This window comes from Vanessa tameamea, chromosome 9, assembly GCF_037043105.1.
Source record: "Vanessa tameamea isolate UH-Manoa-2023 chromosome 9, ilVanTame1 primary haplotype, whole genome shotgun sequence".
NCBI lineage: Eukaryota > Metazoa > Arthropoda > Insecta > Lepidoptera > Nymphalidae > Vanessa > Vanessa tameamea.
In genome coordinates, this window is record NC_087317.1 from 3,729,905 (window position 1) to 3,756,447 (window position 26,543).

Genomic DNA, 26,543 nt, shown 5'->3' on the forward strand with positions numbered 1-26,543 from the left:
TTTTTTTACAATTTTTTAACATATTATTAAGTAGATTTTATTAAACTGAAATATTTCTTTTTTTATTTCATATGAAATTGACGTACTACATTTAAAAAAAATAAAAAAAGCAATGCTACCAACATTACATAACTGTCTTTTCTAATATTTATATTTTGTAAAATTAACCTTTTCTAACAATTTAACATTAGGAACTATATAGTAATACGAATAAATAGACATTACAATAATATTATCTTTAATAATTGTTTTAATGGCATTTGGAATAGATATGTTTAGTGATTTTTTTATTTAAACACTACTGTATAATCTTATACTAAATTTTGAATTTTAAAATTAAACTACTAAAAGCGTAAGCGCTTTCAAATATATTTTCGTATAAGAATTAAACAAACTGCGCAGAATAAAGTGAATTACAAAATAACTGAAAACGAACAGAAACAGACACATCGTTGTATATTCTTTTATAATTTCTAAAAATGGCATGCTTCAGTCTAAATTTCTATTAATATTGGCATAAAACTATCACATACAATTCGCTCTTCTGCAGCTATGACCATATGAATATTCATGGTCTTTATATAGTTTAATTTTCGTCGGGCTTTAATATCTGTCCAAAATTTGCCTAATTATTATGGCCAACCAAAATTTATACCAGATAATTCGTAAAACTTCTCATTATATGGCCTGTAAAATTCTCTCAGTCTTTCTATAGCCACAGGGTCAATATACGGGTGACTCCGTCCCTTATTTTTTCCAAGGCAATGAGGCGTGGATTGACTCTCTGATTTAAGGAGACACGGGAACCCTTTCGTTGAATTAAAGTAGAAATGTTTATTGGTTATCAATACCTTAAGACCGAGGAACTTCTGAAAAAAATACCATTACATAATAGGCTTTCTTTAAAGGTCAATCATTACTTTCAAAATATAAAAATAGTTTGGAAAGTAAACATACTCCAAGATGTGTTTCAAAACTATAACATTTTTTTAATTTTTAGCGTGAATTCGCATAACGCTTTTATATAGAAAAATACATTAAAATAAGTTAATAATTTATTGATTTGATAACTCTACCAGAAAATAATTATCATATTCGATGGGAACTCATGATGAAATAATAAATGACATATAATTTCTAACGAAATCTGATATGCTATGCACGTTGCTACGTGCTTGGTGATTTAATTCATGGTTTAATTCTTGGTGTCAAAAAGAGCATAAAAACAAAAATAAGCTCATTTACCTGAACTCTTGCCATTTCAGCCGCTGGATCTACAACCAATCTCTCTCCGCTGATGAAAAGGATCCTAGATCGTGGAAACCTTCTTAACCAGCGCCTTAAGGGTCTAGCATAAATGCCTAATCTCACTGGAGGCCAAGAGGAGTCAACCACTGACCAAGGTCCACCCCAAGTTACCGTGCTGTTCACCAGAGCGAGATCTTCGAAACGTGGAAGACTTGATCTTTTGCTTTGAAATAGCAACCAGTTTCAAATTATTATGGTCCCTATATGATTTTGTAGAAGCAAGGTCTGTTATTTTTAATTTTAGACATATTTTAAATTAATGAATAATTCAACAAAATACTTTAAAGTTCAAATATATGAATAATTATGGTATTATATTTAATTGTTTTAATTGAGTATTTAAATCAGAACAACCAAACAATTACTATTGAATCTTAATTCCAAAACGGTAACAATGTCACGGAAAATTAATATAGTATCTTGACTAGTATTTTCAGTACACCTGTATTTTTATCACTCTCAGTGATTTTGATTGATCCTACTAGTAGTATTTGTATTGTTACGATTTAAATATTTACCTGGCAGATTGTGTATAATCGCTTACAGCTCTTGTTACAGGATCACGAACAACTGCTATCAATTTAACTGAAGGGTTCATGGAATAAACACGTCTGGGTGCTGACCTGGTTACCCAATACGAAGGTGTCTTTTCCATTGTGATCTGACCTTCCGATGTGGGTGGCATTTTCTCTCTAAAACGAATCAGTATTATTAGAAAAATTGGATTTTATACCCATGTCGGATATTATTCTTCTTCTTCAATTTAAGAAAGATTTTAATTTCGAAAATAAATAATTGGTGTGATCTTTATAATTTTCATCGCCTTTTATGTTAGGGCAAATTTAAAATTCGAATGTGTTCACTAATATTTTTCAGAGTTAATGATATAGATCTATCCGTCTGAATAGATACATCTGGGCTAATCATCAAATATCATCATAATCCAATAGGGATTAATCAAATTTAATTGATTATACTAACAGTATAAAGTAATAAAAATTAAAAGAATTCAGCACCTGTACCATTCGAAGCCTTTATGATAATATTTATCAAAGAAATGTACTTCAGATCCAGCTGCTCTCACATCTGGATGTAATCTGAAAAAAAAAATTCAATTATTTTCTAACCAGTCAAAACCTCATGAAAGAAGGAAACGTCTTATTTAAATGTATACCTTAAAAACTCTAAAAGCGCACGCGTTCCACATTTTTTAACCCCTATAATCAAGGCATCTGGCAGTCTCTTTGTTGGTACCTGGTTCGATTTTTCGATCCTCATGTATTTGTTGCCATCAAAGCTGTAACCTAAGAGTGCGGCGAAACGCCTCGTCACACTTTTGTATTTAGAAACTTGACTTTTTAGCGAGAAATACTTGAATGAAAACTGAAACAATGTACACATTAAAATAGGTTCGATTTTTAAAAAAAATACACATTACATTGCTTAATAAATAAAATATGAGAAATAATATTGAATTTATATGCCGGCATTAGTAACATATTTAATAAGAATACGTGCTCGTCTGTTTCTCTTTCAGATTATTAAAGAAAATAATAAGTACTAATATATGAATTTTACTTACCTTTCTTTCGTCAACTAAACAAGTATTCAAAACATAAAATAAATATAATAGAAACAATAATATGAAATACGTAAACATAGTTCGCTTCGAAAGAGCCGGAATGCATTTCATTGCTATTTTTCGAATTCATTTGGATTAAAAATCACTTTCTTTTTAAAAATATTTCTTCAAAGTATGATAGTTATTCACCATATCCAAACAAAGTATTTTTTATTGATACGTGGTGAATGATGATATTTTTCTGAATGAAATCATTTTATTTGAACTTCTTTTTGCATAAATAAAATCGATCATTATTAAAATAAACAGCGTATTTACGTAGCACCACGCGGTTTTTATTAACGAAAATATACCGCACACCTGATCTGCATAAGAAAACGCACTGCGCAATCGCGCTCAGTTATGGAACAGGACGTGTGTCGATAGGTAACACGAATAAGTACTGAAATTTTAAGCAATGGGATACCTTCAGTTTCGCGCCAAATATAAATCAGCATTTGCGCGCGCATTCTATTGTCATGTTCCGGAAATAATATTTTTTTCATAACTCCAAAGAGTATGTATTTTTATATATTATATTTAGGAAAGGCTTAGTAAACAATACTATTATTTCATATTGACTGTACAAACATGTAAATTATAATTTCTATAATAGGTTACTCGGGTTGTTGTTGTATTTATGCTTATTGTCGCAACATGTGATAATGAATTGAATTAATGATACGAGTATCCAAATGTAATACCAACATAACAACTTTGATCAAAAGCAACCAAATGACAGCCGACAACTAAATAAAAAGAAATTTGGTTGTGTTGAACTTTGAAGCCAGCCGTGAAATAAATTAAAATGACAGTCCAACAGCTCAGTTCGAATATTTCTGACGACTCGGATGATATGGTTAGTTTACCATCAGAGGAAGAGATTTATAGGAGAAAATATCAATTGTTATTAGAACGATGTGAAGTGTTGCAACAGGACAATGAAAGAATCGTGAATAGGTTCGTTTTATATTTACTAACTTCGTTTACATGGTGTTAGTTGTGATTTGAAATCTATTTTAAATACATTTCAGAATACATGAAGTAAAAAAAATAACGAGGCGATACAAAAAAGATATAAAGTTGTTGATTGAACGGTTAGACAAACATGGAGATCCCTTCCGAACGGCTTCTGTTGAAGTAGAGACGAAACCTGAGGTAGCCCCTCGGGCACCTCGTGCCGGGGCAAAAACACAAACAACACCAAAACAAGTAGAAAAACAAAATACGACAGGTGCTAAAAAGCCAGCAACCAAACGAAAAAGCAAAGCAGATAAAGTATGACCTAAACATAAATCTTGTACTTATTTATTCATCAAAAAATAATGTTTGATGAATATTTATTGATACTTTTAATTACAGCCTGAAAGAGATCCAAATGCACCTAAAAAGCCTTGCAATGCATTTTTCCAATTTTGCCAAGAGCAAAGACCAGTGGTCGTAGCTGAAACTACAACTGAAATGGGATCTGAACCTTCAAAACAAGAAGTAACCCGACAATTAGCATCACGCTGGAGAGCATTAACAAATGAGGAAAAAAGGGTAATAGTAAAAATAAACAAAATTCAATTCTTAATTTTGACTATTTAATAAGTTTAAAAAAATTCAAGTTGTAAAAAGACACATTTTTCATCACATTAATTTTAAAAACAGCATTATATTTGTATTTAATTTACATACTAAATTTCCTTTTCATTCATTTTAGATTTATGTTGCAATGTTTGAAAGATCAAAGGAAAAATATGCAGAAGAAATGTCAGCATACATCAAGAAAGAACAATGACGTTTACAATCTTTAGATACTAGCACTTAATTCCTTTGTGATCATCAGCTTTAATTTAAGTTATAATATAAATATAGATTTTTATATATTAAACAGTTTTTTTTATTAAATAACCATACAATTTTAATAACAATGCTAACAGTAAGCTACATATATTAAATACAGTCTTATGTATATTTGAACTTCAACCTTTGAAATGATCTTTCTCTAAGCGAATAGCCCGCATAGTTTCTACGGCATCATTCTTTTTTGCATGTTTCATCACTGACTCTTCTGTAACTCTCATGAATGGATTATAAAGTTTCTCTTCAGATATGGTTGAAGGTACCTGTAACAAATGTACAAATTAATCTTTATTCCTCACTGTTTTCAGCCAAAAAAAGTATCTTGGATAAGGTTAGCACATACTGTAGGCTTGTTATTTTCTCTCCTGCTCAAAGACCATGCAATTTTCTTTTTGATTTCCCCATTATCTGGTTCCACATGAGCTGCAAACTGTAAATTCTGAAGGCTGTATTCATGGCCACAAAAAACTTTAGTGTTATCTGGAAGACTTCCAAGTACTTCAATCAGAGCTTTGTGCATTTGTTCAGCTGTGCCTTCAAAAAATCTTCCACACCCACCCAAGAATAATGTATCACCTGTAATAAAATGTAGAAAAATTAAGTACAGAATATGTTATAACTTTAGTTCAACAGTATTACAATACAATGAAAGTGCAATCTAATGTTCAAAATGTTATAATTATAAAATTTAATAATTTTTTTATTGAAATCAAATAATATTAAATCTTTAAAATTAAATACATTGCTTAAAAAATTTATATTGTTTACAATTACTGCATGCTATCACAAATTAGGTGACTATTAATAAATTATAAAATGTAGTAAGCTTTTAGAATCCAGGATAAAATAAAGGATAAATATATGGACATTTTTTAAAAGTCTACATTATATGTTAATGCACTACCAAGTAAAATAAATAAAATTTAATATATTATCTAATGCATTTGTTTATAAACTGATATCACTTATTTAATCACTTTGTACAACTTTTATCTCATGTTTATTCTCACCAGTAAACACAGCAGAGTCACTATTGTCATCAGGTGCTGTGACATAATAACAGATGTGTCCAGAGGTATGACATGGTGTGAATAGACACTGTATGTTTAGTTTACCAATACTGAATCTAGTGTTATGTTCAGCTTTCTTAGTCAGGGCTCCAATGCGATCATCTCCACCATATACTTCTAGCCCTGGATGTTGTTTCACTAGATCTTCATTACCTCCTGCATGGTCCCTATTAAAAAAAATGTTGTCTATCTGATTATTTAACCCCATAATCCTTCCTTAAGACTCCACCTAGGGTCATGTCATTAGTAAAACTATTCTTCCACATCATCGCCCACAAACTACATCTATATTTGTCAATCAACCAACTCTGCTTGATAGCTGTTACTCAATCTTATTCCTATCTCTATGCTTTATCAGTAAACAACAAATATAGAAATATATGTATTCAATATTTCTAATAAAGAACAAGCTTGATTAAAATTTCATTGATTTACAAACACAAACTATAATATAATTTGTTAACTAAGACTGTCAATAGATACTTAGAAAGTAACAGCTCAGATATTATTGAACATGTTTATAATAAGCATTAAGTATAAAAAATACTTACCAGTGGTGATGTGTTGTTAGAATAGTTGTTAATTTGACTCCATGTTCATTAACAGCCTTCAAAACTGTCTTTGGTTCAACAGGATCTACTATAGCTGCTTCTTTAGTTGCCTTATCAACAATCAAATACATGTAGTTATCTTGCAAAGCAGGCAGTATTTTTACATCCATTGCTTTCAAATCTTCGTTTCCTTGTTCACTATGGGCGCCTCGTTGATTCCAAACTAGAGCTGTAAAAAATACCAAAATAAATATTTAAATAATCATGACATGCTTCTATATATGTATATTTAAATAAGAAAAAAATTTTGAAGACTTCTAAATTTGCTTTAATTCCATTGGTTATGTAGATGCAGTTACTTACCTTGGAAATAAAGTTTTGTTATTCTTTGCGAAAGCCCAAATGGCAATGCATGTACTAATCTAGGAAGCATTGAATAAAACAAAAAAGTAAATTATGAAACACGCGTTTGAGAGTACCTTACAGGCAAATGAAGATTAGTATCGCGAATATTTCCTCGCGAATATTGTTATCCTAGAAGCAATTATAATTCAATTCAATTCAATTCTTAGTTTAATGATTATAATATTTAAAGAATGTTATTTGACTTTGACAACATTATCTTTAATTAGTGTTGCATATCGATAGTCCACTATCGATAGACTATCGTTAGTTAAGGTGTAAGCGATACTATCGATAGTCTATCGATAGTATTGTCACGTGTCAATACTATCGAGAGTATCGATACTATCGATAGCTCCCCATGAACAATACTATTGATACTGTCGATAGTTTTGCAAAATCCATTACTTTTAACCTAAACTATCGATAGTATCGATAGTTTTGTTGTATCGATAGCCAGTAATTTCCGATAGTATTACTTTCTCAAGATAAGTAATATAGTAAATCAAGTGTAGTGTATATTTAAATAAATGAAATTAAATTTACAACAATATATGTTTTTAGAATTAAGACATTTTGTACGGAATAAGTAATAATGAAAAATTTAAATCTGAAAAATGTTGCACTTGACAATAATTTTTGTTTGATTTATGAATAAACATTATAAATATTCATAACATTAAAAAAAACTTTTAGGAGGAGGGTGGCATTGCAATGAAACTTCTTTGTAGTAATCTTGAGTGTAGCGATTAGAATATATTAATTGCGAAAATTAACAAGTATTTAGAAGGAGAATTCCAATATAATAAATTGTAACGAGTAGAATTGTGGTATATTATATTAATAGAGTCTTCATGTAATAGGTGTGAAAAATTCTCATTTCGCAGATCATTTTCTAAACAATTTGTAAATATCAGCACAGTCTGAACATTTCGAACTGTTTCTGTTTCAGTTACTCAATTTTCTACTTCTTTATTTTTTTTAATGTCTTTTACGTATTTCGTGTTCTATGGTAACTTATAGTTGATTTTCCTACTTTCAGAGTTAAAAGGTCAGGAGAGTTGCTTCGCTTTGCTAAAAAAAATAACAATATTCAACAACAAATCAGGGCCTTTGATTCAAAGAATGTATACCTTTTGCTCAAAATTATTTTAACCGAAATTTGAACTTCACACAGTTATAATTAATTAAAATATTCAACAAATAAATATACCCATTTTGAGTCAAGTGAGTACGTTACTGCTTGAAAAGTAACCACAAACTTCGATACTATCGATAGTAGCAATAGTATCGCTACTAACAATAGTATCGCTTACAGAGAGCTAGCGATACTATCGATAGTATTGCCGCTATCGATAGTATTGCTCACGGAGAGCTATCGATACTATCGATAGTATTGATCAATACGATACTATCGATTGTACTATCAATATCCTGAATAGTTTTCGAGGTCAACTATCGATAGTCAAACTATCGATAGTTCTGCAACGCTGTCTTTAATCAAGATCGTTTTGACTTTTGACCTTATATTATGTCACGTTTTTATTTCAAATAAAATGGAAAACTTAGGAAAATTCATTTTCACCTTAAGTACTAAAGGTACAAACATACCCTAGAAACTAACAATTTAGTTACTATATATTTCATGTTAGTTATTTAAAACTGTTTTACTTTTCCTATGGGTAAAAATTCTTATGTCTATTGTTGAACGTCATAATTGTGTCAATGTCATTAGTCATATTCGACATTAAATGTCAAACACACGTGCTGCCGTCTGTAGTCGGACTTGTCGGTACAATAATTACAATATAGTGCAAACTGCAAGTAGAATATTGTGAATTGTTTTTAAATAAAGTACTACATTATTATGATATAAATTAAACCAGCTAAATTATTAAGCAAACATGAAAAATAAACCTGTAAAGCATAAAACCACAAATACATTCCGTGTAAGTATTTTTATAAACAATTAAATTTAAAGGTTATTGTATTATTTATTATTAAAATGTGTATGTGTTACCGTACTCAATGATAAATGTATATTCCTTACAAAACATACATAAGTTAATAATGGTATTTTTTTGCAGTTTGTGCCCTTTGCTGAGCGAATAAATTCAATAGATATTCGCCATGCTGCTCTATATCATATTGAACATGCTTATTCAAGTCAGCCAGGCGAAAATGATACTCACTTCCATTTGGCGTTACAAAAATGGCATGGTCTAAACTTGACTGTAAATTTTAAGAAATTTAAGAAGGATGTCTTTGGCATAGTAACTGTGCCACAACTAATTCACAAAAAGGATGAAGTATTAAATACTTTAGAAGAATATTTAAAATTAGAAGATCAGTTGTGTTTACAACCTTTACTGGAGTGAGTTGAACAAATATGATCATCTTATAAACTTATAATTACATATTAACAAATTAAAATAACAAGAATGAAATTGAATTTATAACTTTAATTTTAAAAAATCTGATTTTTTTGTTTACTTATGTCATAAAAGTTAATTTTTTATTTCAGAATCTTAGTTTCATTAGCAAAAGACTTACGCAGTGACTTTTATCCTTATTTTCCGAAATTTCTGGACATACTTATAACATTATTAAACACAAAGGATGTAGAAAGGTTGGAGTGGACATTAGTATGTCTAGCCTTCTTATTTAAAATACTGAAACCTTACTTGAAGAAAGACATTGGGGTGATACTTAAACGAATCATACCTCTGTTAAGTGAATCCCAACCACAGTATATAAACAATTTTGCAGCTGAAAGCTTTGCATTTGTAGCAAGAGATATAAAAGATAAAAAGAAATTCATTGAGCTCATTCTTGAATATCTGGAGACAAATGATGATGTAAGGTCATTTTACTGTTAGTGTTAACGCATGTGCTCTAGTTCTATAGAGAACAACACTTTTTTTTAAGGTTGACTATATTGGCAAATGTGTTATATTAGAATTTATAAAGCTATACTATATAACTATACCTAGTTATAATTTCCACAATATTGAGTTGATATGCTTAATTAATTAACTATTAAAAAGGAAAACCTTATTATAATACATTTATTAATTCCAATACTTTTTTCAGGCTATTACTGGCTGTGGACATCTCTTGTTTGAAATTATGAGAGGCGTTAGTAATAAATTTCATAGTTGTATTGAAAATTTTCTTCCCATTCTGTTTGGGCATCTTAAAGATAAAAAAGAACACCAAGCTATCTTATTCAAAGTACTGACACAGACTATTGAAGATTGTCTTCATGGTATATCACCGACAGAATTTAATGTTTTCTGGACGCATATGCAGAAGTTTACTGAACATTTTTTGAAGGAAGATGATGACAATCCAGGTTTAGAATACATTTTAAGATTGGCAGGGCAAGTGATTGAACATATGAATGGCAAATGCCTGACAAATCCACAACAATTCACCCTTCTTTTAGTCAAAGTTATCTGCGAGCAGTCATCAGAAAAAGTATTGGAAGTGTGCTCGCAGATTGGGGCCTTGATGCTCCTTTCATCACATATTTCTTTATCTCAAGAACATGCTGGCATTTTAGTTAAAGTATTACTTCCATTGCCATATCCTAATATACTGATTAATTTTGTGCAAAGTGTCGTTAATTATTCACAATTCGATATACATATTCTGCCTGCTTTTATAAAATTCATTATTCAGTCAAATTTTGAAAGTAATGCAATGTTAACTCTTGCTAAAATATGCCTTTCAAAGTCACCCTTATCCAAAAATGGTTTAAAGCTTTTTGAGTGGGTTAAATATCCTGTTGACTTTGGAAAAGGATTACCACAATTAATGGAATATGCCAAAAACATATTGAGTGACGATATTGATAATATAATTGCACATCCAACTAAATTGTTAAATTTGCTGTTTTCATTACCACACATTGAAAAAGTGGATGTAGAATTTTGTATTAAAATGTTAAGTGATCTAATATCACAGTTATTCAAAGTATTGGATGGCTATAATCTTGAAGACCAAGCAAATCAAAATAAACTGCATTGTGAGAAAACTAATTTATCAAAATGTGCTAGAAAAGTAATATTTCTCATAGCGACTGCAATGGAATGTGCTATACATATATCAAATTGTCAAAAATTGAAGAAAATATGTGACATTGATACTTTATTGCCTAAGTTATTACCATGTGCAGCAGACCCAAATTACTTGGTGGCTTTACACCTGGTTGATTTGTATTTGACAGCCTATGAACAGGAAAATGGTTTAACATATAACTTTCTGTTATTAGTAGATTCATATTTGAGAAAAAACGTATCTTCTCCATTTCATATTGTAAGTATTTGTATTATCTAACGAAACGTGAATTTTATGTAAGGATTTTTTTTAATATTAATACTATCAACTTTCAGGTTCGTCTATTAACAACTCATATTTATAAATTATTTGAAAATGTAGAAGAATTGAATAAAACTGTACAAGTAGGAGGTGATGTTGAGAGATTTTCAGTTTTCAGTAATTGTTTTACAGTGGAGTCCATATCATCTTCTATACAAGAATATAGAATGCAGTTAAATCTTCTACAAAAAATGACTTTTAATACAACCCAATATGAACTTGCAAAGCAAACTGATTTCCATCTATTTGGCCTAAATTATATGTTAGGAGTTTTGTATATCAACTTTAAACTTTTATGGGAACCTGTGACGGAATTTGTTGCGGGTTTCGGTAACGCACTAAATGCGGAAGACTTTTGGCCTACATTTTATGAGACATTAGAAACAGCTTTTGCTAATGCTAAAATAAAGTTAAATGAGTTTAATTTTGAAGATGACCTTGATAGCAATGACAAGATGTTAATAGAAATAAGCACAGATTATAGCAATATATCAGAAAGGCCAGACCTGTACAATTACAGAAATCTAATGTTGAGGATTATGACAAATTGTATTCAAGTTTGTGAGGCTAAAAATAGAGATGTAGTCAATCTCTTCTTAAAGTTTATCGAGGAAGAGTACAGGCAAAATGCGTCAGTGAATACACTTCGAATTAATGTAGAAACATACAATAAATCAAAAATAGATACAGAAGATGATGAACATAATGTAGAGGTTGAAGAAGAAAATAATGTAGAAATTCCTGAAGAAGAAATAAAAGATTCAGTGTCGGGCAAAAATGTGTTCAAAACTCTTATAAATATTATGCAAGTATTGGCACAATTTAAAAATCCAAGAGCTCTACATAAAGAACCTGTATTTTGGGAATTATACCTTGAGTTTTTAAAACATAAAAATCCAGGTCTCCAGAAATTTGCTTTAGATTGCATCCTTAACTATAAGAACAAAAGTCTTGTACTATATAAATCAAATCTACAGAACTTAGTTGATGAAAAGAAGTTTAAAGATGAATTGACACAATTTAAAATAACAGAAGATTCTCAAGCAATTCAACCTGAGCATAGAGAACATGTAATACCAATTGTGCTAAGAATACTTTATGGTAAAATGACTTCTAAGTTAGGTGCAGACAAAAAGGGAGGAGGTCAAATAAGACGATCTTTAGTCATGAGGTATTTGAGTGGATGTAATGAAGACGAGTTAAAATTATTTATAGAAATGGCATTCACTCATTTTAAGCAATACATGGTTATGGAACCGAAAGAAATATATGCAGATATTGCAAACAATATAGACCTTAAATCTGTCATTAGCCCTGGAAAGTTGCACAGTGTTTTAAATCTTTTTGATGTTGTTCGAGAATATTTTGGAGGCTATATGAAAGATAAATTACTATCAGATTTTTTGAAAATATTTTTCGCGGTTTGCACAAACTTATCTAGTGTCCTGCAAAATTTTGAAAAAGTTCACGTAAGTTATGTCAAAGTTATGAAACACCTTCGGACCTTATCATTAGGTATCCTAGGAAAATTATTTGATCAATTCGATAAATATGTTTGGACTAAAGATGAGCTGTTTGTCATTTTTCAAACCTTATTATGGCCTCTTGTGCCTCGTTTGCATATAGAGGGCATTCATAGTCCCACAGTATTGTTAAAACTACTTAACATTTGGTGTCAAAACCCCCGATATTATATTTTGCTTATAACATGTTCAGAAGAAGATACTTCGCTTAGTCCTTTACCTGCGATATTTAAACTACTGTTGGCACCGAAAACTCATCCCGGAGTTGTCAATTTAATTTTGGATATGATTGAGAAACTTGTTACCTTGACAGAAGATGAAGAAGAAAAAGACATTCCTAGAATAGAGTCTTTTAATACTTTGAAACTTGGTGCAGATATCAAACCTGACATGAATTTCGGCAGTAAAATTTTAATTCCTCATCTACCAAGTATTTTGGAGGTTATGAAGAGGAGAATTGCTAATTCGGCGAAATCTAATACTGTTAATAAAAGAGATCTTTTAATTTTATCAAGGGTTACAGAAATGGTTACAACCCCTGAGTTGTGTGATGAATTATTAAGTCTATTATTACCGATATTAGTAAAGAAAGTATGCATGAATATGGCTGAAGAAAATATGGAACATGCTGTTAATACCATTATAAATTTACTTGGTCATAGCTCAAATCCTCAACATTACATAAAAAACATTGCCGTCTTATTTAATAAAGTTGGGCCAGTAGAGGTTAGGAAACTCCTCATTAAGTTACTGTCTTCGATAGCAGAAAACACAGCCATTGACAAAGATAAATTATTAAAAATGGCTCATGTAATAACAGAAATGAATGCTTTTAATAAAAGATGGATTGAACAACCAGATTTCGACCGACGACTTGATGCTTACAAACTGATATATCAAATGTTGGAAGCGAATGAAATTGATGTCGACCTTACAATTTTAATCGTTAACAATTGTTTTTACTTTATCCGAACCGAGAAAGACATAGGATTACGAGATAGTGCGGGATTATGCTTAAAGAAAATTCTTCCTAAATTATTAACTAAATATCGTTCAGCGACCGATGGTCAGTTTTTAGTTCGGGATACAGTACTTGCACTTATATCAACTGGTATAAGAGATAGCAAGAATGATTTTTTGCGCAATGAGAGTCTAACATTGCTGGGAGAGTTAGTGCGAGAATGTCCAGATGCTGATGTAGTATTATCTGATTTAGCTCCTTTAACTAATAAAGAAGATATAGAAGTTGATTTCTTTGAAAATTCTTGTCACTTGCAATTACATAGACGAGTAAGAGCGCTACTAAAATTCAGTAAAGTAGCTAAAAAAATGATTAAATGCCCTACACCTAGAACACTTACTAACTTTATTTTGCCTTTAGCTTCAATTTATATTTGTGACGATAAATATAGTGATAAGAATTCTCTCATAGATGCCTGCATTGAAGTAATTTCAACTTGCTGCAGATTATTACCATGGTATCACTATGAAGTTATACTGAAACTATATTTAAATAAAATGAGGCATACATCAGAACACCAAAAACAGCTGACACGAATATTGATCGGTATACTGGACGCATTCCATTTTGATTTCTCTAAAGTTAAAAATATTGAATTGCCGAAAGCATTGACTGCTAGCATAAGGGGCAATAACATGAACACAGGGAAATCAGGTTCACGTGATCAAGTAACATCCGAGGAAAGTAAAAATAAGGAAGGTAGTGATTCAGAAAGTGAAGCTGATGAAAATCAAGCAATTAGTAAAGCAGGTGAACAAATAGAAGAATTGGAATCTGATTTACTTTTAGCAGAAGAAAAAGAAGAAGAAAGTCATATCAGCAAGGAAATAGACAACGAACCGGCATTTGAAAAAATCACAAATGTATCTCCTTCAGTCGGTAATAGAATAATAAAGTCTCTGTCTAGTGGATTACTACCGCAATTAAATAGGTAAGATACTTTCAATCAAATAATAAAATATATCACAGTCTCCCAAATAGTTCAATAAATTTGTTTTTTTTTAGGGCGATTGGAAAATTAACTGAACATGAAGGGTCTCACAAGTTAAACAGACGTCGTACAGGAATGGCGCGCTTAGAAGAAGACATGCTACGAGTCCCAATAGCATTGGCTTTAGTTAAACTTCTTCAAAGATTACCGGGAGATATTTTAAGGCATCAACTTCCTGGGTAAGTGTTATAATATTTTTTGTAAACTTCAATTGTAAAAATAATTCTAACTTAGATTCTTTTTGTATAATTTTATGTGTGAAAGAAAAGCGTTTATTAAAGATGTCTCTTTATTTTTCAGCATTATTATAAAACTATGCTCCTTCTTGAAATCACCATTAAAACAAGTCAGAATTACAGCACGAGATATTGTTAAGAAAATAATGTTAACAGTCGGTACATCATACTTAGGTGTACTGTTGGAACATTTAACGCTTTTGCTCACACGAGGATTTCAAGTTCACGTTTTGGTTGCAACTATTCATAACGTCTTAGATGCTTTGAAATCAGATTTTAAATCTGGTGATATCGACCAAAATCTCGATTACATACTCGATGTTTGTACTAATGACTTATTTGGCGCTTTGTCAGAAGAGAAAGAAGTTGACAAACTACATTATAAAACACCTGAAGCGAAACCAAGCAAAAAAAGTTATGTCACCCTTTTGATTGTAGCTCAGAACATCACGGAAAAGTGTTTAATAAATCTTCTCTTACCTTTTAAAGAAGTATTACAAAAACATCATTCGAAAAAAATCGTCGTTAAAGTTCAAGAAGCGTTAATGCATATAACAAGTGGATTAGTTACAAACAAGCTTATTGAAATTGAATCTCTATTTGTTTTTCTTCACGGCCTTGCTTCGGAAAGTATACCGGAATTTGTATTAAGTGCACCCAAACGTGAACTGACAGAGGCACAAAGAGAAAAAATGCTTAGAGCTAAACCTGATTGTTTTATCGTTCCTGAAATACCGAAACGTAATAAGGAATCTCAAGCCAGAAATGTTAAGACATCTTCTAAAACAAACGCTCACGTCATCATCGAATTTAGTTTGAACATATTATACGTAATTCTTAAAAGAGAAAAGGTTCCTAGAATAGATTGTAAAGCGTTTGTGGATCCTTTAATACCACTTTTAGTTGATGCCTTGAATAGTGACCATGTCAAAGTAACTACGGTTGCTATGAAATGTATAGCAACTTTATGGACGATTAGAGTCAGTACATCGACTCTCGAAGAAATGACAAAAGACATAGTAAAGACAATATTTTCCATATTACACAAGTTTGCAACGTTTGGGATTAGTAAACAGAACGACAATTACCATTTAGTTAGAAATGCATTTAAGGTAATTCAAACCATTGACTCATTCTAGAAGTTCTACTGATTATTGACAGATAATAAATGAGTAATTACTTGTTTTTTTTCTAAATAAGCCAATGCCATATTATATATTAATTAAATTGTTTATATTAACTGGATATTGATTTTTCTGCATTGAGTTATTACTGTTATTATGTAAATATATATTTATGATCATTTTAAGAACAATATTTTTTTTTCTACAAGATCTTGAGGTAACATTCAATTGGAATATGTTTATGTTTATATTTGTCTCTATGTTTCAGGCAGTAACAGTTCTTATAAGAAATGTAAAATATTTCACATTAGAAGCTGAGCAATTGAAAACTCTTTTACTCTACGCGGAAGAAGATTGTCAGAACGATGAACGCCAAGCCAACTCGTTTTCATTATTAAAAGCTATATTGGAAGCGAAATTAGTGTCAAGTGAATTGCATGAGGTCATGCAGAAGGTGTCTCAAATTTGCATTCTAAGTGAATCGGCTCGGTCGAGGTAAGTTAATTTTTTATTTATTGTTCCCAAATTTTTTAGAATAAATAGCCATTAAAGTTCATCATCATTGTACTTTATTTAATTATTTTTATGTTTTCTATTTAAAAATAAAATGTTTTTAAATAAGCCAATGCCAAATATTAATTAACATCTTTTAACTGGATCTTGATTTTTCTGCATTAAGTTATTACTTATATATAGATAATACTTATATATATATATACATTATTTTAAGAACAATATTTTGTTATCTACAAGATCTTGAGGTTACTAGTCATCACACTTACTTACTAGTTCGTTCAATTGAAATATGTTTATAATTTATTTTATTAAAAAAAAAAATGATTTCAAATAATAACAATTCCAATTTTTTAAATAGTAATATTAACAGGTGAAACAAGTATACTTTTTTAAAATAATAGGCACAGTAAGATCTGCTTTAGCGCGTGATTAAAAAAAATCAAACAAACGAAGCTGATTATAAAATACTATGATAATTATAAAAGTTTTAATTATTAATTTACAGGGAAGAAGCTCGCGTAATTTTCGTGAATTACTTAACTCACTATACGCCCGGTAAAAGATTGGAGAAATATATACAATTTTTCATTACACAGTTAAATTATGAACTGCAACATGGAAGGGAGTCTTCTTTAAAGTTTCTAGATATGATCATCAATAAACTTAATGTCGTAAGTATTCATGCATGCAGTATTGATTGTTACAAATATTTATGGGGACTTAAAATTGCCTAAAAATATTTATTTCATCGTAACTACTCGGTGGTACGGATTTGTGCATACCCACTTGCCCTGCCACTCGTCACGTATTCTACCGCCAAACAACAATAATAATAATATAAAAAATCTTAGTTAACGATGTATGGGATGATGGATAATTCTTACAGTGCCAATGTATATAGCGAGTGGCGACCACCTACCATAAGGTGAAAAATTTGCCCGCTTTCCTAAAAAAACAAAACTATTGACAAACATTGGTATCGTTTTAATCTTAATAAAATATTATTAATTTATAGCTTGCCTCGTTTATCATCATTACTAAATGTATGTTGTTTTCAGGATCAATTGAAGAATCACGGCGATTACATGTTTCTGTCTTTAGGCGCTTGTATGGTAAATGATAGCGCTCCAGAGTGTCGGGCTTCAGCAGCCGCTTGTATTGAATCCATGTTGAAGAAGTTCCCAGCTATCGAGAGGAATAAACTCTTTGAACTAGTCCTTGCTTTCTTTAAGGATACTCAGGTAAACCTAATAATAATGCTTTTGACGTTCACAATTACTTACAAAAATGTCTAATACTTTATGTTTGTTATGAATGTTATTTATTTAATTATATCCATTTTACAGCCAATACATTTCGAATTAGGTGCGCAACTTTGTATACGTTTCGTAAACGTCGAAGAAGATAAGTTTCAAAGTCGCCTCGATAGTATACTGTCATCAGTTAATGGCAAAATACATTTACTAAGTAACGCCGTTACAGAAGGTAGATTTGTCAAAGTCAAATTAGACGAAGGACATGATAAGACGGACGAAGAAAAGCAAAATGAAAGGGACCATAGCTTAATACAAATGTTGAATTTGATTGACAAGATAACGATAAATTGCTCGACCAGTTTGAAGAACAAGAAGTATATGAGTGATTTCGACGATGTAGCTCAGCAGTGTCAAGTGCTGTTAGCTTATCCACACTCGTGGGTCAGATTGAAAGCTGTTAAGATATTGGGTACAATTTTATCAGCGATAGATGTTGAAGAATTGAATGGGTTGTCCAAGGAGGTTGAGTGTGAAAGAGGTTTCATCTTTGATGATACTGAAAACTGTTTGCGAAGTCTAGTGTTGGACTTGTGTGCCCAGTACACGCCAAATGTGTCGCAAGATATGGCTGATCAGGTTCGTTAATATTATTTAATATTCAAATAAATAATAGCTTAAGAATACACATAGCGACGTAGACTTGGTAGGTTCGTTCCTAATTTATTGTCTTCTACACACATGGTTTATGCTTCGTTAGAGTTAAATACGAAAATACTACCAAAATCATCAAAAATTCGTATTGGCATATGTTTTCGTTATTGTATATTTTTAATTTGTGCTGATGAAAAACTTTGTTAAATTTAAATAACTGCGGGTAAGAATAATCACGGATACTTCTGCGGAAGTAAAAATAAAGACGTTATAACAAAGACAACATAACGTAATATAATAATTTTTTTTTTTTTTTAATCATATTATTTTTAGGTAACAGATGTCTTATTCCAAATATTGAAGCTTGTGAATGAAATGCCGCGTTTCAAAATTTCAAACAAGACAAAGACAGAGGAAACAATCGAAGATTCGAATTCGAAAGTGAATATAAGATGGATACTGTTCAAGTTAAGGAAGGCTGTTAACGTCGAAGTAGTTAAAGCGCCTATCTGCATGAATATTGTAAGTATGCCTCTGTTAATTTTCATTTTCTTCATAAAAAAACTAAATGTATCGTCTACGTTACACGTTTAACAACTCAATCGCACTTTTTATTATTGCTTCTCCACATCGTATAAATAAAGTCGTTTCCCGCCGTCTGTACGCTTAAACCTCTTAAACTACGCATTGAGGATACATGATTCAAGAGGAATTTCAACTTTCCTAGACGGAAAATAAACAAGAACTTTTATTTTTAAGTTTGCTCTTCAATCTAAAAGTTGTATATATCCCTAATTGTACCTGTGTGAAGCAGGGTCGGGTAGCTAGCATATTATAAATGAAAAGTTGTGGTTGGCTATATTATTTATTAGAAGTATAAATTTATTATAACATAAAATTTATTACTACAAAAATTTTCATACAATTTGTTTAGATCTTTTAGAATTCTGAAACGTGAAATTATAAAGGTTCTCATAAGAGCCTACTTGTTTTGTGCTCTTTGGTTAGTTTACAATGTTGATTTAAGATTCATGATAGATTGTCTAACGTATAAAATATATACTTACGATATTTGAATATACTTCCAATCCTACTACATACTGTGATGTAAATTATTAGCAATATTTAAAGCCAACCATTGTTTCTCAACGGAATGTTGAGAAACAATGGTTGGCACCCAATGTTTTTTTTATTTTTTTTTATCTATTAAAGTACTTTTTTTAAACGACATTAATATATATTCAGATAAATAACTATACAAAATTTACGTTACAGAGAAACGCCGTATTCACGATGTGGCTACACGTCATCAGTTCACTATCACCTGAAGAGATTCTCACTATAATCGACGTGTTCCTGCCGCCGATTGTTCGAGAACTTTCCACTGGCGAAGGAATGGCGGCGACACCCGCTAAACAATTGGCAGGAAGATTGGGCAAGAAATTGAGAAGGAAAATCGGGGATATCGAATACAGCAAGATGGCGGCTGAGGCTCAAACGAGGTTGAATATTAAAAGAGCTGAACGAAAGAAGGTTAGTGTAAATGTAGACTATAGGTATCCGAATGAAAAAAAAATGTATTTTGGAACGGACTCATATTGCCTACAGTTATTATTGTAACTCGATACTGCTAATACTATCTATTACTCTTTGTAATCAAAATTCAATAAAAACTGGAACTGCCACTTACGGGCAACTATAGCCTATTTAAATTAGGAATAAACGAAACTTAGATTTACGTATTTTATGTGATTTGCTAATAGCTCAGCTATATTGCGAACTATCTTATGAGCTAAGATGTTATGTCCCTTGTGCCAGTTGTGACAATGTCTCACTCGCTCTAGATACCGGAACACAATAATGCTGTGTTGCCGTAGGGCGGTACAATATTAGAAGAGTATTGAAGGTACTTACCTAGACGGGCTTGTGCAAAGCCTTTAGAGTATATTGATAGTTTCTCATGGAAATCATCTTTCACTTGTTTCGGTTTTGTTCAGTATTTATTTTTATTTGTGACATAATTTACTTCATATGAAGTAAATAACATACTTCACAGATATGAATTGTCTATACTAAGCAACTCTATATTATATTGTTTTAGTTATTGCTACAAGAAAAGGTCAACAACCCAGAGAAAGCGGCTAAAAGAAAACTTCAATTGCGTGAGAAAAAGAAAAAGGCGAAAAAAATTAAACTCGAAATGTTGCACGGCAAGAGACCAAGAGCTAAGAAGCGGAAGGCGGAAGATGTTGACATCGAGGACGAATTATTAAAAGATACAGAAGATTAATCTATATAAATTATCTAAAACCGAAATTATTTTCATCTGTATAAATAATTTTCGGTGGAACCACAGATTTAGAGAGAGCTAGATACGGCAAGTCGTCCGACAAACTTGTCGAGCTACTACTTTATTATCTAGTCGATCTAGACAGCGTTGAGTTGTGTCGTCGAGTATATAAAAATACCAATTGTGCTGTGTTTATAACAATACTGTAAAAACTCTTCTAGCAGTAAATCCAATTAATGGAGGTACTACCTACCATTGATAAGTAATTTTGTTGCTCAAACAGCTGTAATTAATTTTAAAATCATTTATTATGATGTTTATGATGATTGGGAAGATTTCATCATAGGTGTAAAAAAGATGACACACTCGGTTTTAATACTATTTAAAGAACATGCGTTATCTAGACTACTCTATATCTCTGATACATATTTTTTAATCTGTACATATAATTTTAAGTACCTATATTTTGTATTAAGCAAATAAATTATATCATATATGTTGAGTTTTCTTTGTTATAACCAAATATTTAAACATTTAATTTCGGGAAAATAAAACACATATTAAACAAAATAATATTGCTTTATGCATTAGAAAATTATTTAACATAATTAATAACATTTATTCAAATAAACTATACATTTCAATACAAACAATGCCATTAATTAGCTGCATAGAAGCTATTCGTTAATTTATCTAGACTAAATATCACTAAAATATTTCATACAGAACGGTTCGTGTAACATCTTAACAAAGTTTAAAATATCACAAATCACTAAACAATCATAATCATCTTTGCGCATTATAACCGCAAAGACAACGATTAATTTTGTTAAGGTGATTAAAGAAGAGAAGAATTATTACATTACTTCTTAGCATTTTTTTTTTGTATTAAAAAACTGAAGTCAATATTTTCTTTTCCGTTACTGAAATAAAAATAGACATACTCGTATAACTTGCTTATTTTTTTTAATGCCTTTCAGTAGTGCGGTTTTAGCCCTCAAGAATGCCGCCCTTTTTCTGTATAATTAAAAAAAATGCATATCTTCTGTCATTTTGTTATAATATTCTCTAATTTATAAACTACATTATTATATTTGTCTTTTGTAACTTTATATCGACAATTGTGCAAACTGCTAGTATATTCCTGTGCATATATGTATAATGTTTCAGAATTTTTATGTGACAGCACTTAAGCGATTTCCTTATAAACAAAATGACTAGGTATTTGAGCTTTGGTTTTTTTATTATTAAATATCATGTGCTAGCAGTGTTTAAATTGTTGGATGTATTATTTTTATTATTATTTAAATTAATACCTTAATACACTCAGGCCTGTCAATATTTTTCATCTACATATATCGTATAGGATAATGTTGTTAACTTCGATTCCTTAAATTGACTTAAAGTTATTATATCTTAGAACAAACTTTGACTACACTACGTATTTTTTTAGATATTCTTGAGAGATTAGTATTCGTATCTACTTTTCTAATTAAATGTTATCTAAATGTTATCTATGGTCGCTCATTGTAACAATTTTTCATCAAACTTTTTTACTAACATCACTCTACTTCATCTTGCTAACAAATTTACTATGAATAAAACTAATATTAACTCACAGCACCAACTTTCAAACAACGCTCAACTTTGCTTTTAAATATTTATACAGTATCGCTTACCTTACACCTAACTTGTGAGATGGGCGGGCAAACTTTAGGTATATTACTCGAAAACAATTAAATTTTAGTACAATACAGATTTTATATAAATAAATCAGTTTTTATAGAACCAGATAACCTCTAATATAAAAGTTAAGTAACCTAAGGTTGACTAACATTTATGATTTTTTCTGGACTTTTTTACTATAATGAGTTATGTAATATTTTGACATTGAATCGTTTATGAAACTGAACATTTTTTTGTAATATTTTATGTTTATCTATAAAAGCTATTTCAAGTATGTTTGGGGCATAATCGTGTAGTTACCTACTTATTCATAAGAAATAGTTAAAAAAAAATATTTATCACTATTTGAAATCAAATTTCCCTGAGCCTTAACGTGTACCTAGGTCTTAATTTCATAACTAGTAAATGCATTTTGATTTATGTACAAAGATAAGTGTATTATGTATGGTAAATAGTAGAATTGCCAAGTACAAAAAATATCATGCAATTTAATAATTTAAGAGTATAAGTTTTAAGCTCAAGATCGGCGGAAACAGTGATTTTGGACAAAATAGACCTTGCAAAATAATATTTAAGCCGCCTTTCAATGTATAAGTATATGAATACACAAAGAGCAAGGTTGCAAATGGCATAGAGTAATTTGTGTGATATTTGTACCCTGAAATGCGTTCACTCTCCGTTATGAACGTTTTAGTTGCCCCAGCATTTAATAGAAAAAAATAAAATCCAAAAGCAATAAGTTGTAAAGAAATATACTGACCTGTGTATATATAAAAGGTCTAAATAAATAAATGCTTATTAGCATTTTTTACTTAAATACGCGTTTAAGTTCTTAATTGTATATATATACCTTTTATTATTTCAAAATATTTTATATAACATTTAAATTTTCAATATAAATTCCAAAATGATTTTGAAAATAAAAATCATTTAGATTTAGATTTTTTTTTAATTAGCAATAACATTTTAACTTAATTTTACCTTGTTTTTTTGAAAGCGCCACATATTCTCAAAGTTTTATTACTTGCGATGTTTTAAATTCATTGTAAATATTCTTACGTAGTCACGTCAGCCAAATACAAACAAAATAGAAATGAGTTATATATAATGTTTAAGTAAGTAAATATATAATTTTGTATGGACGGCAACAAGCTCGGCGACTGCCTAAGCTATTACTTTTGTACAATGATAAGCCTAATGTAAAGTGCTATAAATTATAAATTTGGTTGCGGCATTTTGGGTTCACAATTATTTGGGTAGGAGGCTGTTTTTTCAAGCTTTCTTAATGACGGTTTATGTCAATTATACTTAAATTTAATGTTTAATTATGACGCAATATAAAAGCGCCTGGGTAGAAATTTCCTACTTAAAATATTGGGATTAACGTAATTGACTTTATCCAGCATTTACACGGACTAGGCTCATTACGATTTACGCGTATATTGTTTAGGTAATATTATGTATAAATTTAATTTATTGCATTAAACATTCTAAAATCTTTTTTTTTTTAGTTTTACCCTCGCGTCCGTGTAAACGCATAATAATCATGCGAATTCACAACAACATAGATGATATAGGATTGTATCTCATGATCTTCGATAACAATATCCACAGAAGTGACGTAGTGGTCGCTAAAGCCACGCCTCCCCACCCCAGCTCTAGCGACCACGATGTCGTAAACTCTCTCGCGGATAGTAAGGGGAATGCGGGGTAACGCGGACCTATGACGCCGTCTGCGGTGTCATCGCCGTGAGAACTGCCTCGGGTAGACACTCGTTGGACTCGCTTGAAATGTATTATCATTAATGTGAACATTGCGAATAACCCTGAAAAAGAAAGAAATGGCCGAATTTACAATTTAAACACGCGTTTGGATCAAACTCGAAATAATATATGATTGTAAAGTCAATATAAAGTTCAATAAAAAGAGATTAATTGTTGCAACGACTTGTTTTTACTATAAATATACATGTATGTAGTTTTTTTTAAAACATATCATATAGCACTCGTATCAACTCTTTATAGTAGGATTAATATATACTTTTTTTATTTTAATAGGTATATTATAGACTTTTACATGAATAGAAACAGTAACTGTAGATTTCTGGTCGGTTCTTCTCGAAACCTTTTTCCGGGATAAAAACTTTGATTTTATCTTTTGAAAATGATGATTCAAAAGTGTTTGCAAGATCTTACTAGTAGTATCTTGTTTTAATTTTTTAAAGTTACAATAACTTACCAGCTAAAAGATACATGACACCAGTAACAAGCACAGCGCTGATTTGATGTTTGCAGACGCCAAAAGCGCCGACCAGCGCTGCGCTGCCTAACACGATGAGACACACCAGCGCACACGATATGGACAGGTTCTGCATACCTATAAATATACTATCTTTATTAAATTGATCTCAATAAAATCAAGGTACATTCGAAATATGTAACGTTTAACATGTGCGTTATATCCTTATGGTATCTATTAATTTGCATTCCAATTTACGCATGTTCTTCTATTATGACACTAGCAAACCAGAACCGGTCACGCGATGCTGTGCTACGTTACACGTTGAAATATATTGTATTGTATATATAATGTTTTGTCAAAAAGCTTCTGTGAGGCATGTTGGGAAAATGGTACAAATTTCATGTCAATATATTCAGCGGTTATTGAATAATGTGCGTTCAATTAACACAGCAATGTTTTTATAGATATAGTTAAATTTAAAAGCATATTCCATCATAACAGCAAAAATAAAATAAAAAGTGCGATATGTTTTATACGCTTCTTGCTAAAAAATATGCGTTGTTTTTTACCATCCAATTTATTAGTCGTCATTCCGTTAACAATTTACGATTAGCTAAATGAATATCAAATTCGTATTCCTTACTACATACATACAGTAACTAATACATGAACTGATACAAAATAAATTAATATTTACGTTTTGATCTATCCGTTGAGGCTTAGCGGAAATTAAGTTAAAAATCAATTAATGTATTGTTTAACATACGTAATTACAAGCTTCAAATTACATATCTATTCCTGTTTAATCTGTGCGTTTTTATTGAGGCATTCAGGAAGACGTAGATTTCATAAAAATCCTAGGCCAGTTCAACGTTATAAATGAAGATTAGCAATTATTTGATCTTTTTAAAAGCATCAACACAATTTATACATTATAATCAAGTATTTTTATCACATTTTTTTCAACTCGAAGCCGTTTCGGCTGTGTATCGTTTATTTAAAAATATTTTTGTTTACTTTGTAATTTAAACATCTTGATAAAATGGCTTTTTACTATTATTAAACCACAATCTAATTAGTCTGTAAAATTTCTTTTACTTACGATGTTGCCAATCTCCTCTCTGTTCATCTTCGTCATCTGCCAAGTAGTTTGTGCACAGCGGCTCTGTCGGAAATCCGGCTCTCGCCAATATTGACACTTCTTCCTCTATAAATTATATTATATTGAAAATCTTTTTTATTTGAATATTCATATTATATTACAAATATATTTAAGAATTTACCTTCTAAAGACACGCACATGGTCCAAATACCTCCATTCATGGGAACTAAAAATGTGCCACCGCCTTTCCGAGAGTGTGAATCTCCTATCTAAAATAAAAAAGAAAAAAGTATTATTGATTCTTCACGAGTGGTTCAATCAAAATATATATAATATAATGTAATACTACATATGTATGCATTAATTGACTTGTAATGTCTGTTCGGAAATAACCGCCCTAACGCCGCCATCTCAGAAATCAGTTTATATAAGAATCATAACAATTTCGAAATATTCATTGTTATTATTCGGAGAGAGTGAATAGGACCCCGAAATACGATACTATGAATACAAACATTCGTAACATAAAAACCCAACAACAAAAAAAAATGTTTTAACTTTACAAGGGCGCATTTAAATAAATAAATTTATTGACATGAAAAGTTAAGATAGTCACAAAACATCCAGTGGTCCCGCACTAGGCAAGCCTGTCTTGCGGGTTCCGACTATATATGAAATTAAACTAGTCATATTATATGAGTTAATTTTTTTAATGTTATAGA

General features: G+C 30.6%; 5 protein-coding genes across 6 annotated transcripts; 2 read left to right on the forward strand and 3 right to left on the reverse strand.

Moving 5' to 3' along the window:
* Positions 1 to 454: 454 nt before the first annotated feature.
* LOC113394175 (heparan sulfate glucosamine 3-O-sulfotransferase 3B1) lies at positions 455 to 3,325 on the reverse strand. The gene is made up of 6 exons (XM_026631388.2): positions 2,891 to 3,325; positions 2,483 to 2,691; positions 2,325 to 2,405; positions 1,827 to 2,000; positions 1,246 to 1,471; positions 455 to 869 (listed from the first exon to the last, which is right to left on the reverse strand). The coding sequence occupies exons 1-6, from the start codon at positions 2,999 to 3,001 to the stop codon at positions 633 to 635; spliced, it is 1,038 nt and encodes a 345-aa protein (XP_026487173.1). The 5' UTR covers positions 3,002 to 3,325; the 3' UTR covers positions 455 to 632.
* Positions 3,326 to 3,652: 327 nt separating this feature from the next.
* LOC113394171 (uncharacterized) lies at positions 3,653 to 4,805 on the forward strand. The gene is made up of 4 exons (XM_026631384.2): positions 3,653 to 3,889; positions 3,964 to 4,207; positions 4,292 to 4,471; positions 4,635 to 4,805. Exons 1-4 carry the CDS (start codon positions 3,738 to 3,740, stop codon positions 4,710 to 4,712), a joined length of 654 nt encoding a protein of 217 aa, XP_026487169.1. The 5' UTR covers positions 3,653 to 3,737; the 3' UTR covers positions 4,713 to 4,805.
* On the reverse strand, positions 4,499 to 6,922 carry LOC113394170 (hydroxyacylglutathione hydrolase, mitochondrial). Of its 2 annotated transcripts, none has more exons than XM_026631382.2 (5): positions 6,762 to 6,922; positions 6,399 to 6,627; positions 5,788 to 6,014; positions 5,121 to 5,353; positions 4,499 to 5,040 (listed from the first exon to the last, which is right to left on the reverse strand). In XM_026631382.2, the coding sequence occupies exons 1-5, from the start codon at positions 6,829 to 6,831 to the stop codon at positions 4,897 to 4,899; spliced, it is 903 nt and encodes a 300-aa protein (XP_026487167.2). In that variant the 5' UTR covers positions 6,832 to 6,922; the 3' UTR covers positions 4,499 to 4,896. The 2 variants fall into 2 exon arrangements, with proteins under 2 accessions (XP_026487167.2, XP_026487168.2); XM_026631383.2 differs by having other exon boundaries at positions 6,878 to 6,902.
* Positions 6,923 to 8,602: 1,680 nt separating this feature from the next.
* Positions 8,603 to 20,944, forward strand: LOC113394163 (small subunit processome component 20 homolog). Its single transcript, XM_026631375.2, has 14 exons — positions 8,603 to 8,749; positions 8,888 to 9,174; positions 9,325 to 9,658; positions 9,894 to 11,120; positions 11,198 to 14,658; positions 14,733 to 14,897; positions 15,019 to 16,066; positions 16,347 to 16,573; positions 17,100 to 17,265; positions 17,653 to 17,835; positions 17,941 to 18,486; positions 18,835 to 19,023; positions 19,777 to 20,034; positions 20,603 to 20,944. Exons 1-14 carry the CDS (start codon positions 8,705 to 8,707, stop codon positions 20,789 to 20,791), a joined length of 8,325 nt encoding a protein of 2,774 aa, XP_026487160.2. The 5' UTR covers positions 8,603 to 8,704; the 3' UTR covers positions 20,792 to 20,944.
* Positions 20,945 to 23,742: 2,798 nt separating this feature from the next.
* On the reverse strand, positions 23,743 to 26,089 carry LOC135193444 (uncharacterized). The gene is made up of 4 exons (XM_064215915.1): positions 26,003 to 26,089; positions 25,822 to 25,926; positions 24,717 to 24,854; positions 23,743 to 24,303 (listed from the first exon to the last, which is right to left on the reverse strand). Exons 1-4 carry the CDS (start codon positions 26,040 to 26,042, stop codon positions 24,032 to 24,034), a joined length of 555 nt encoding a protein of 184 aa, XP_064071985.1. The 5' UTR covers positions 26,043 to 26,089; the 3' UTR covers positions 23,743 to 24,031.
* Positions 26,090 to 26,543: the final 454 nt, after the last annotated feature.